This window comes from Lachnellula hyalina, assembly GCF_007821495.1.
Source record: "Lachnellula hyalina strain CBS 185.66 chromosome Unknown contig00022, whole genome shotgun sequence".
NCBI lineage: Eukaryota > Fungi > Ascomycota > Leotiomycetes > Helotiales > Lachnaceae > Lachnellula > Lachnellula hyalina.
This window is the reverse complement of record NW_022157136.1, coordinates 13,553-25,314: the sequence shown is the minus strand read 5'-3', so window position 1 is coordinate 25,314 and position 11,762 is coordinate 13,553. Positions and strand designations below refer to the sequence as shown.

The following is an 11,762-nucleotide window of genomic DNA, read 5'->3' as shown; positions in this document are numbered from 1 at the left end:
TTGAGAGCAGTTGCGCCATCTTTCTAGAGATTTATGCTTTATTTGTTATGATGGACAACCTGTTTATTTTGAGCTATACTTTATTGAATGGCTAGTTTTTATTCACCTTTTCCACCGCAGAACTGAGACTTACATCTAATCTTCCTCTTCGATCATAACACTAGTATTCGCAAACTACTATTAGTAAGTGGAACATGTCTTCTTATTAGTACTAATCTATATGTTTGCTGACACTCCATGCATTATCAATGGCCATCACACTTGTCACGATTAGAGAAAGATTCTTATAGAAGCGTAGTCATTATCAGTATTGTTTTTCTTTAAAGTGATTTGAATTTTTTATCTTTGACGAAACCTCCCATTACCCATATATTGAAACGTACTGCTTTATTCTTCTTTTACGTTACCTTGTGCATAAAGTAACTACTAACTAGCAGTGTTCACGACTTAATTATAGTCAATCCGACACCCTCGCCACCGGTGCAATGCGTTCCAGAGCCAAGTGGTTGCGGAGCCGTCCAGGTTCCACCCGTGCAGGTAGAGAATTCGTTGCCATTGACACAAAGCAGATGACCCTCCCCACATTTCCCGCTCGGAGAAGCCGCTGGTGCTGAGCCAGAAGCCGTGACCGACGCAGCCGAGCTGGTAACATGGGCTGGCGAAGTCGTAGGTGAGGTAACCTGGGTTGAACTCAAGACCGGAACGCATGACACCGAAGGTACTGGTGCTGAAGGGATTGGTGTCGATGGATCTGGCTGTAACCCGCTCCCGCTATTCCTAGGATTGCCATCGCACACCTGATGAAACAACTGGGAGAGGCCTGAGCCAGACGGGTCGCCATTAGGATGAACAATATTACTCCCAGGATGCGGGAATGCAATAGCAGCCTGTACATAGTGGGCTTCAGTAGTCGTACACCCCTTGCTCGCATCCCCGATGTTTGCCAGGAAGAGATCAGGAAATTGCGCACGCTTCTCAATTTGCGCTCGACGCTGTAGGTCCCGACGGCTCTTAGGCCCGTCAGACTTGACCACGATCGGTGCACAGTTCATGTAGAATTCGGGCGAGCCAGCGATGCGGTTCACCCACGTCCACGCAAATGTGTACTCGCCTGGGGCAATGCCTACCGGGATCGTGAAGGTATATGTGCTGGGTGTATCGGGGTCTTCCAAATTGCCTGTTTTGTTGATGGCCGGGCATCCGCCTTCGATTGACTCAATCACAGACCATGCGGATGTTTTGTTGGGCATAAAGCTGGGAGTGAGAGCAAATTGACAACTACCTCCACCATGAACAGCTAGTCCTGTAAAGGAGGCTTGTTGTTCTTGGCCGATGGTCATCTCCGTAAGACTGCCGTCGATCTCGAGTTTGGTGGTCCCAGGTGGCATTTTGCACGGGAAGTCTGACCCATCTGGCGAGATAGGATTGCTGGGACCATAGGCCGCGAAGAGAAACGGCTTTGGGGTTTTCAGGATAACGTGCCCAACAGCACCCTGAAAGGACAATGAAAGTGTGAGGAGAAAGAGTGCAAAACTTATCGTGGGATTAGGATGGAACATTCTGTGGAGCTTGTTGTGTGCGTTTGCTATGGCTAGCAGTGTGTAGATGAGCGAGCTGTTGATCAAGTTTGTTTGGTATTCAGCTGTAGGTTGAGGTCGTGGGTTGAAGTTGGTTGATAGAATATAGAACGCGGGCGGAGATGGTCTTTTTATCAATAAAGCGTTCACACTGTTCCATATTGCTTATCGACGAACAATACCCCCAAGGACATGATATAATCTTGTCTCAACAGAGGCAGAACAGTCATCCATTTCGACACCATAATTGATGGATTTACTATTGGGCCTTTGACTCAAAGATACGACCTTCTTTCATCTATACAATCATGGCTATCCTGTTTCTTTGTTTTTTTGGTATGTATAAAAGAGCAAAACAAACAATGCAAGAACAGGGAACAATAAACCAGATAAAGTCAACCAAGGAGGTAGAGTCTTCATCACGTGCACTAGACAAGTCAGGTACTTTGTTAGAAATATCTGATGCAGTATAGTCTGTGTATTGTCTGATATGTAGGTGGTTATGTGTTAAGTACGCTAGCGATCAAGGTTAATTTGTCTGTTGACTAAGCAATACTGAAGTCCACTAGATCCTGGTGGTCCAACATACTTCGAGTAATCCCCCCAGAAAGGTTAGCAGGGCGTCATTTCAAAACGCTCTACAATATCCTACCTCATGCGTAATCTAATACATAGTCGTAAGCCCGGACTACCATTTAAACTGCCCATCCAAAACAAAAATATCCCCCCCACATAAAATTCAGTTCTGCGTCATATGTCGATAGTGACCCACTATACTATAGGAAAGGAAACGGATATGCTCTGGCATTCAACGTGCTTGGCTTTATTCTCACGTTTGTAAATAATTTGGCTGTTAATGAGGAGAACTTCCAAAAGGTCAGCAGCAGCAGATACAGTTGAAGTTGCAGCTCTACGCCGCTTGGGGGTAGAGGAGATTCAGGATAGGCACCCTGACTCTTTATACTACCTGTAGAGAGGAACGGTTCAACCCGACACTTTTCATCAAGGGCTGCCTATTTTTCTTGAACTCAAAATGTTGCTTGAAATGGACACAGGGGGAAATTCGAAGCGCGCAAAGGACTAGCGATGCAGGCTCAGGGGCTCGCTTAGGGCCCTGCCGTTCAAAACGTGATCCCTTGGCGCCTAGGACATTAGGTAGACTCTTGTGTAAACTAATGCCAGAGCAAACCTGAAGATTTAGCATTATCACGGGGGAATAAACACGCAGAGCTACAACAGACATTAAACCCAAACATGATTTTAATCGCTATGTCTAGCGAAGGAGGCTTTAAAAAGCACTACTCCATACCATCCCGAACGCCTCGCTCTATGCACTGACATTCTTTCTTACACCTGTCTCTTTACTACCGTCGTCCTCTTCCAGCCCCGGCACCACCCCCACCCATCATTCCGCCCATCTGCTTCATCATCGCCTGCATATCCATTCCTCCTGGCATCCCGCCACCACCACCACCTCCCATCATTTTCATCAAAGATGACATATCCGGCATTCCACCACCTCCAGCACCGCCTGCGCCACCCATGCTTGCCAGGCGCTTCTGCATCGCAGCCATTTGCTGTTGCTTGTTTCCACCGCCCATGGCTGCTTGTGCCTTTTGAATGTTCTTCATGTTACCACCCATCTTCTTTGCCATACCAGCCATCATCTTGTGCTGCGTAAGCAGATCCTCAATTTCACGGACACTTGTTCCACTTCCGCATGCTATCCGGGTCATCCGTGTAGGTTGGTCGAGGAACATCTTGCCGTCGCTATCTAGCTCTTTTGTTGTCATGGAATCGCAGATGTAGATCATGCGTTTGAGCTTCATGGAGCCCTCTTCATCATCCATACCTTGCATCATGCCTGACATTCCTGGGATCATACCTGCCATCTTTGATAACGGTCCCATCTTCATGATGTTTGATAGCTGGTCCCTGAGATCGCGTACGGTAAAGACTCCTTCGGCGATATGCTTCATGGTATCTTTTTGATCAAGCTTCAAAGATTGGACGTGTTCCACCAGTCCTTGCATGTCTCCCATTCCCAGTAGTTTCGATACGAACTGCTGTGGTGCAAACTTTTCCAAGTCCAACATGTGCTCTCCAGTGCCGATGAAAACAATGGGAGTATGTGTTGCAGCAACTGCTGAAATAGCACCACCTCCACTTGCATGGCCATCGGTTTTAGTGATTATAATGGCACCGAAATCTGCAGTCTCCTTGAAAGCTTTACTTTGCGCCTCGGCTTGTTGTCCGATGCTTGCATCCAGAACCATGATAGTTTGGTCAGGCTTAACAGCTGTTTGAATATCCACCATCTCCTGGAACAGGGCATCTTCTTGTCGATGTCGTCCACTGGTATCTACGATTATAATCTCAAACTTCTCTTTCTTGAACTTCTCTACTCCCTCCTTTGCTACCACAGCCGGATCAGTTTGTGTAAGGGATCCGTAGTACGGAATCTTCGCCTTGGTCGCATTCTGCTTCAACTGGTCAAAAGCACCAGCACGGAAGGTATCGGCGCAAACCAGACACGCCTTGAACCCCCTCGATTGATAATGCCTCGCCAGCTTCGTACATGTCGTTGTCTTTCCGGCACCCTGTAATCCAACAAACATGATGATATTAGGTTTACCCTTTTTCGGCTTGAATGGTTCGGCGTGTGGATCAACGAGCTTGACCAGCTCATCGAAGACGGCTTTCTGGATGAGACGTTTCTTGTTCACGGCCGGAGGTAGCTCTTTGAAATTTACAGAGGATTTGATGGATTTTCGTAGGTTGCCTACGAGGCGTACATTTACATCGGCTTCGAGGAGGGCGGCGCATATCTCTTTGATCATGCCTTCGAAGGCCTAGGTATGATGTGTCAGGATGGGGATGAAGATGAGAATAGGGATGGTGATGGTGTTGGAGACAAACCTTTTCATCCAGATTACTTGACCTGGTGAGGTCGCTGACGGCGGCATTAATGCGCCGTCCAAGATCTTGAAGAACCATGTTGTAGGTAGGTAGGTGGAGTTGTTGCGACTGCGATTGTATTAGACGTTCGTTGGCCTTGGTGGATGGCCAAATGTCAAATGTGGTGGGATGAAGAGGTGGGGCGGGCGGGGTGGATTTCCGACGAGTTGTTCCGCTCCGAAACCAAAAATTATTTTTCTATCTTCAAGTTTGAACCACCTCCACCCACCATTTGGTTAAAGAAAAGAACACCATAACCAAGTAAACTCAACACAATGGCAGGCTCATATTCAAAAAAACGCAAGATTGAAGAGGGAATGAAAGGGAAAACCTCGAGACCCGTCAAGAAATTTAAGAAACAAACGGACTACAACAGCGATTCCACCGCAGATTCAGAACCGGAGCCAGAGCCAGAGCAAGATTTCAAGGCTGTCAATCTGCAAGATTCCGACGATGAAGGACTCGACACCGCGGATCTTGTCACAGCAGAGCTATCAGATGTGGGGGACGAACCTGCAATCGCTGCAGAGGTCGAGGAAGAAATCACAGACGGTTCAAACTCCGATTCAGAGGACGATGACGACGAATCAGATACAAATTCCAACCCCAACTTAATACGAAAGCGGAAACGAAATGACCCCGAAGCTTTCGCAACGTCCATGTCCAAGATCTTGGGCTCAAAACTATCGACGAGCAAACGCGACGATCCAGTTCTGTCCCGCAGTGTAGCAGCTATTGAGGCTAGCAAAGAGATGACGGATCAAGCATTGGAGAAGAAGGCCAAACATAAGATAAAGGAGGACAAGAAGGCTGCGTTGGAGAAAGGCAGGGTAAAGGATGTGCTCGGAGCGAGTACGGCGTTTGATGCTGCGCATGGGGTCGGAACGGGTGAGAGTGTGCAGGAGACTATGGAGTTGGAGAAGAGGTTAAGAAAGACGGCGCAGAGGGGTGTGGTTAAGCTATTCAATGCTGTTAGAGCCGCGCAGGTTAAAGGGGAAGAGGCTGCAAGGGAGGCGAGATTGAAGGGGGTGGTGGGACAGGGGAGACGTGAGGAGAAGGTCAACGAGATGAGCAAGAAAGGTTTTTTGGACTTGATTGCTGGGGGTGGAGGAGGATTGAAGGCTGGTGGGGTTGAGGAGGCTTAGACAAAAATGGCAAATCTGCATGTAATGAACGGCGTTGAGGTGGGAGTGGTATTCCATTATGAGCATCTTTTTGATGCCGAGAGCCTGGATCATCTTATACAGGCCAAACGCCTAATGTCTTTATGGTACATGGGCAAAAATGATACCCTTAAATGGAAATCCGCGCAAGTAGTGCACATTCCCAACCACAAGTTGCGCCATGATACAAGATTATGCCCATGCTTCCTTTCCTCTCCTCCTAATGTATTCTACATATTCAAATATCATGTATGCACGCCTACTATGCGCTAAAATCTTTGGCTTGTAAGTTCCTCGTGTTAGAGGGCAGCCGCACTCGTAATCCATTCAGCTCGGGAGTCATGTCGATCTGGCAGCCAAGCCTCGATGTCTCAGTCAAGCCGAATGCTAGATCCAACATGTCATTCTCGTCGTCGGTCGCCTCGGGTATTTTGTCAAAGGCGTCCTCGCTCTCTACTATTATATGGCATGTCGAACAGGCGCAGGATCCTTCGCAGGCGCCTATTTCACCAATTGTCAGTCTGGATACGGTGGTGTAGGTGGGGGTGTAGGAGGAGATTTCGTACCCTCCATCTCGATGTCATGGGCCTGTGCAATAGTCAACAGGTTATCGCCCTTGCTGACCGCAATCTTATGCTCGTCGCCATCCTTATCGATGAATGTCACGTAGAGCCTGGGCCAAGGTCAGTACTAATGTACTCTTGTGGTTGTAGAAGGTGAGAGGCGACAAACTCTTCGCCAGGCTTGGGAGGGTCAAGGTGACCATGGGAAACAGCTGTGGTTGCAGAAAAATCCCTACGAGCTATGCGGAAGCTGCCATTTAGCCTCGAGCTCGGTATACGTTGCGACGTAGAGGAGCCAGCAGATGGGCACAAGGGGGTTGCTGTGTTGGTATAGGCGTCTGAATATAAAGACCTGCTGGTAACAGTTGCAGGAGTCGCAGAAAGCTTGGAGGTACGTTGGATGCAGCTCTTTGGCAGCCTTGCTAGACTTCGGATGGTATTTCTTGTAGCCAACATGATGCCGGGTCGTGGGTGGGGTCGAATGGAGGCTTTGCTGACTGACTGTCGGCAGATATAAAGATTGGTTGGTGATGCGCCGCAGTGAGGGAGCGAGGGATGTTTATAAAATGTACAGATAAACTACGAGATTTTACCCATGAAAGAGTGCATTTTCCATGTTGGAGTTGTAGTTGGAGTTGGATATGTTGTGAATGTGATTGGATATAACAACAGCTGTTGTGAGGTGAGAATGAGGATATGTTGGTTGGTGGCACATGCAGATACTGTAGAGCTGTTGCTCCAACCAAAATATATTTTTCTCTGACCTTACATCCGTAGCTTATCCTGATGCCGACTATCTCCTATCAAATACGCGAAGACATCGGTGATACAGTATAGTATCAACATCCCTGCACTTACTCTGCATGTGGATTTCGAGATTCTGATGTGATGTGGATGTGGACGGTCCATTACAAGCTTCAATAACACAGAACTTGGCTTTCATGTTCAACAACACAACACCACCGCAACCACCACTACTACCACCATCAACACCAACACCACACCATTTCCTTTCCCCCCTCCATAATCCACCCCTGATTCAACAATAATACAACCAACATGTCCACCTCCACCTCACGAGATATCCCAAATCCCCTCAGGCCGTACTACAGACCTCCATCCATCGGCATTCCACAGGATATTGATGCTCCCGGGAATATGGCGGCGACGATGAGCAGCTCGGGCTTGCATGGATCATCTTCAAAGAATGGCAGCGCGGCGTCATACGCGTCGTCTGCGCGTGACATGTTCGATTACAGCGATTACCTGTCCGACTCTTCACCGTCATCGGTAGAGGCAATGAAGAAGACGTTGGACGACTGGGTCTACAAATATTTCAGCATCTTGTTGGCACAGCCATTTGATGTTGCAAAAACCGTCTTGCAAGTCCGGAGTCAGGATGCCGCCGAGGGAGCAACCCCAGCAGCAACAGAGGTGCGGCCTTCGGGGTATAGGGATTCGATGTACAACGAGGCAAGGCTCCCTTCTCTACACCTAATATGAGAGAGGATGGAATGGCTTCTAATAGCTATGCAGTACCCTTCGGACGAATCCGATCCAGACGAGCCTGCATACTTTACCTCTTCCGCCCCATCCTCCCAATGGCACTCCCCCTCAAAATCACAAAGACGGCATGCGAGTGAACGGGACTACGAAAAAGACTACTCTCCTCCAGTTTCACCAAAAGGAATCTCCATACCTCCGCACCAGCTCTCGCTAAAGAGAGTAGACTCGGTCATGGAAGTGATATCCCAACTATGGAATAAGGAGGGGGCCTGGGGCGTGTGGAAGGCGACGAATGCGACCTTTGTGTATAGTTTTTTACTGCAGACTATAGAACAGTGGTCCCGAGGCCTATACTCAGCAGCTTTCAACGTACCAGAGGCTGCAGTAACAACGGGAATAAATCTCTCGACGGAGCTGCTTGATACTCCATACCCCTGGGCCTCACTCGCTGTAGCAGTAGCCGCAGCAGTCAGCGCTGGGCTAATTCTAGCCCCTCTAGATCTCATCCGAACCAAGTGAGTTTCGCGCTCTGCCAGCCACTAGTGCTATACTGATATTCGCAGACTCATGCTTACACCCCTCTCCTCCACAAAGCGGTCGCTCACACACAACCTCCGAAATCTACCATCATATCTCTGTCCTGCCCCCTTGATGGCTCCTACGATTCTCCACAGTCTCATCACACCAACTATCCACCATTCCACACCTCTTCTACTACGTTCTTACCTGGGTATTGACCCTGTCCTGACGCCCACCACTTATGGCATTTCCAAATGTCTGTTCCAAACCACCGAGCTATTCCTCAAACTCCCCTTCGAAACAGTTCTACGCCGAAGCCAAATGGCCGTTTTGGCTACGCCGCCTTACCGATCGGAAGATGGCAAGAGGTTGGAGACCATTGTAGATATAGGACCATACCACGGCGTTTTGGGAACAATGTGGTCAATCGCCCGAGAAGAAGGCAGATCTTCTAGTGTAGTAAGTGTGAAGAAGGGGAAAAAGGCTGAAACAAAGGGCCAAGGCGTTGACGGGCTGTGGAGAGGTTGGAGAGTAGGCATGTGGGGATTAGCTGGGATGTGGGGCGCGAGGGCTTTAGGAGGCTCGGGTGCGAATGGTGGAGAGTTCTGAATTGGGATACCTTTAGCGTGGGGAGTTTGGAGTTGGGTAGGGTGCATATACTCTGCTCTTATCACATTATGTGTATACGAACACTCTGCTTTAGCAATGTATGGATGGATATGTAGGTTTGCTATCTTCTGTATTCTGTAGTGGGGCTTTTCGCGGCTAGCTGAGTGGCAGCAGATATTAACAAATGGCAAATTTGAATAGGATAATTTCACTTAACATTCCTCCACTATAGCCTTATTCGGCGCATAGAAGAGACAATGAAAGTTTTAGGGATCTCTTTGCCGCATTTTTATCTTCTATTGCATATTATGTCGCCTCCAGCTACTCAAAATACCCTCTTACCCTCAGCGCAAGCAAATCTCTCGGCCCCCTACCCCGATTCAAGAGCAACCGTTGCTCAACAATAAGTCATGACAAGAAAACGCAGCACTTTTCATCTCCAAACTGGTCAAACCTATCTTTCCTCCTTTGCAGCCTATTTATAATACGTACAGTTTCTACCCTGCTCGTTTAGTTATGGCTCGATAAGCGAGGGGGCGAATATTTTACGTGACAGACTCAATATATGAAAAACGCGATTGTGCCTGATTGGGGAGTTGGAGACACGGGTGGGCGACTGCGGATATGGCCGGGGCTGGGGCTGGGGCTGGGTGGTTCTCAAGGACTGCTCGGCTGGAGGTCTCAGGTCGAGATCAGTGCTAAGGGTTAAGAAATATCAAACTCTTCAGGAAAATGAGAGAAGGGTCGGCACTTTCCAACTGCCGGTCTGAGTAGTATCCTTTCTTCGACTGATAATTCAGGGGTGTGGGTTTTTCATCTCGGGGAGTAATGCTAAAGCGTAAATACTTGCTAGTTGCACCTGAGACACCGAAGCAAGTCTTGAGAAACTTGCGCTCGCCTTCCACTAGGAATACAACACCGCGCCCATAAAATGTATGCAGAAGCTGGTTTAAAACAGCAGAAAGCTGCACGCAAACTGATATTTCCTATCGTATGCTCCACTATCCTGTTGGGTATTCTAAAATATCATGATAAACGCCGAAGTCATGCCATACCCAATGCCTTCCCTTCCGATACCACTGGGCCTTCTATAATCCAACGCCTGTAAAATGACTCAACTCTTCGCCTTTTTGCGAATCATGCTAGCCCCAAGAACGTTAACTGCAGGAGTTATATCGTTGTGCGCAGGAGATGAACTTTTCGACTCATCAGGAGCAGCTTTCATCTTCTTTCTAACAAGTCCCATGTTGAGCGAATTAACACCCGCAGCCCCAGCAACGTAAACTCGCTCTACGGCTTTCGTCCCAATGACATTTTGACCCCAAGCCTCGGCCATACTTCCGAAAGCATTAGACCGCACTTCGTTGATCCAGCGCCTCGAACTCGAGGTTGCAAGTTCTAGGTTGGCGAAGTCGAGACGAAGTAGTAATTCGGTGACGCGCTTATAGTCTGACTCGTCTACTATGACTTGGCCTCTGCCTTCGGGTTTCCAGAGGTAGTATGGTGTGCTTTCAGGTCGCAATAGTATCTCGCTTTTGATGCTAGTGTTCTCGGTTTTGATCCTTGGCTGTCTTGAATTGATAGGTCCAGTGAGCCTCTTTCTCTTCGAGGGACGAGGGTAGGGTGACTGGACTGATTGTTGTGAAGCAGGAGGCTCGTTATCATCGTTAGCTTTGAGGGGCGAGCTCAATGGTTGAACTTGACTAGAAGCGTTGAATGATGTTGCGGGGGTCATTGGCAATGATGATGACCCGTCGGGTAATCCAAGCAAAACAGACTCATCCCAAGGCTGACTGTCATTACTCATGAATGTACTCTGGGTATCGGGGATGACTGCACGGGCAGGCTCAGGTTGGATTTCAGGAGTGAAAACAATCCAGATGAAACCAACCATCCTGCCAGCCGAACACTCCTGGCGAAAAGCCATCATATCCCAAAACTGATCAATAGTTCGGACGCTCTTCCACTGGCCACTACTAGCGTCATTACCTTTAGTAATTTCATCATCAAGTTCGTCCAAATAGCGGGCCTTTGGATCATCGGGATAGTGGGGAATCAGACATCGCGGAGGCACATCGTCTGGATGCCTTGAAATTTCCTGAAGTGGGTGTCCAATGGTCCAGGAGTATTTTGGAGGATTCATTTTCGGGATGTAGGAAAGTGTCTCGTGGGAATCTAGGCCAGGGATGGTCAAATATCCCTTCACCTTATCCCATTTCGAGGATAAGGAGGCTTTTGAATGGTCGATCAGAGGGTCAAGAACACGGCACCACCAACGTACCAACCCACGGTCATCCAAAACATGTTTGCCACTATATTCTACGCTGCCAGGGAACAAGTATTGATCTTGTGCTCGTGCAAAGAGTGATATAACGCAGCGGATATTGGGTCTTTGGTGCTGCTCAATGAGATGTTGAAGAAAAGTAGCACTGATGTCTCGTAAAGGCGAAGGCGTTCCCTTTTGCAATTCTAGATGGTGCATATATCCAGTCGAGTCTGCTTTAGAGACGAAGAAAGTCGAGTCGTACGCAGTGGAGTAGATTAAAACCTCAATGGCATAAACCAACACTTCCTTAGATTCCGCCCCATGAGCTTTGGCAGGTGTATTTATAGAGGCAGCGAGAAAGTGGTTCTCGCAGTATGTTCGGTCGGGACGAGTATTTGGAGGTGCAGAGTAGATTGCGGATGTTCGAGTTGGGGGAGTTGAGACATGGTAGATGTTGAAGTTGGTATCTTTAGGAAGCACAGTAGCCAGTCGTTGAAGCAATGTAAGGGGGGTGGGTGTAGGAGTAGAAGTAGGAGAGGCAATTGATATTTTGGCAATAGGCCTCTCAGGAGCAGCCATGTTGAATTAACATACCAAAAGA

At 48.2% G+C, this 11,762-nt stretch overlaps 6 protein-coding genes across 6 annotated transcripts; 2 read left to right on the top strand and 4 right to left on the bottom strand.

Moving 5' to 3' along the window:
* Positions 1-440: 440 nt before the first annotated feature.
* Positions 441-1,559, bottom strand: LHYA1_G002448 (uncharacterized protein; the record flags this gene model as incomplete). Its single annotated transcript, XM_031147424.1, has 1 exon — positions 441-1,559. The coding sequence occupies one exon, from the start codon at positions 1,557-1,559 to the stop codon at positions 441-443; it is 1,119 nt and encodes a 372-aa protein (XP_031007888.1).
* Positions 1,560-2,941: 1,382 nt separating this feature from the next.
* On the bottom strand, positions 2,942-4,574 carry srpA (Signal recognition particle 54 kDa-like protein; the record flags this gene model as incomplete). Its single annotated transcript, XM_031147423.1, has 2 exons — positions 2,942-4,429; positions 4,497-4,574. 2 exons carry the CDS (start codon positions 4,572-4,574, stop codon positions 2,942-2,944), a joined length of 1,566 nt encoding a protein of 521 aa, XP_031007885.1.
* A 236-nt stretch (positions 4,575-4,810) lies between these two features.
* RRP15 (Ribosomal RNA-processing protein) lies at positions 4,811-5,680 on the top strand (the record flags this gene model as incomplete). Its single annotated transcript, XM_031147422.1, has 1 exon — positions 4,811-5,680. The coding sequence occupies one exon, from the start codon at positions 4,811-4,813 to the stop codon at positions 5,678-5,680; it is 870 nt and encodes a 289-aa protein (XP_031007884.1).
* Positions 5,681-5,960: 280 nt separating this feature from the next.
* YAH1 (Adrenodoxin-like protein, mitochondrial) lies at positions 5,961-6,717 on the bottom strand (the record flags this gene model as incomplete). The annotated part of the gene is made up of 3 exons (XM_031147421.1): positions 5,961-6,199; positions 6,265-6,371; positions 6,431-6,717. The coding sequence occupies 3 exons, from the start codon at positions 6,715-6,717 to the stop codon at positions 5,961-5,963; spliced, it is 633 nt and encodes a 210-aa protein (XP_031007887.1).
* Positions 6,718-7,320: 603 nt separating this feature from the next.
* On the top strand, positions 7,321-8,895 carry ugo1 (Mitochondrial fusion and transport protein; the record flags this gene model as incomplete). The annotated part of the gene is made up of 3 exons (XM_031147420.1): positions 7,321-7,724; positions 7,770-8,282; positions 8,331-8,895. The coding sequence occupies 3 exons, from the start codon at positions 7,321-7,323 to the stop codon at positions 8,893-8,895; spliced, it is 1,482 nt and encodes a 493-aa protein (XP_031007886.1).
* Positions 8,896-10,009: 1,114 nt separating this feature from the next.
* Positions 10,010-11,740, bottom strand: rtt109 (Histone acetyltransferase; the record flags this gene model as incomplete). The annotated part of the gene is made up of 1 exon (XM_031147419.1): positions 10,010-11,740. The coding sequence occupies one exon, from the start codon at positions 11,738-11,740 to the stop codon at positions 10,010-10,012; it is 1,731 nt and encodes a 576-aa protein (XP_031007881.1).
* Positions 11,741-11,762: the final 22 nt, after the last annotated feature.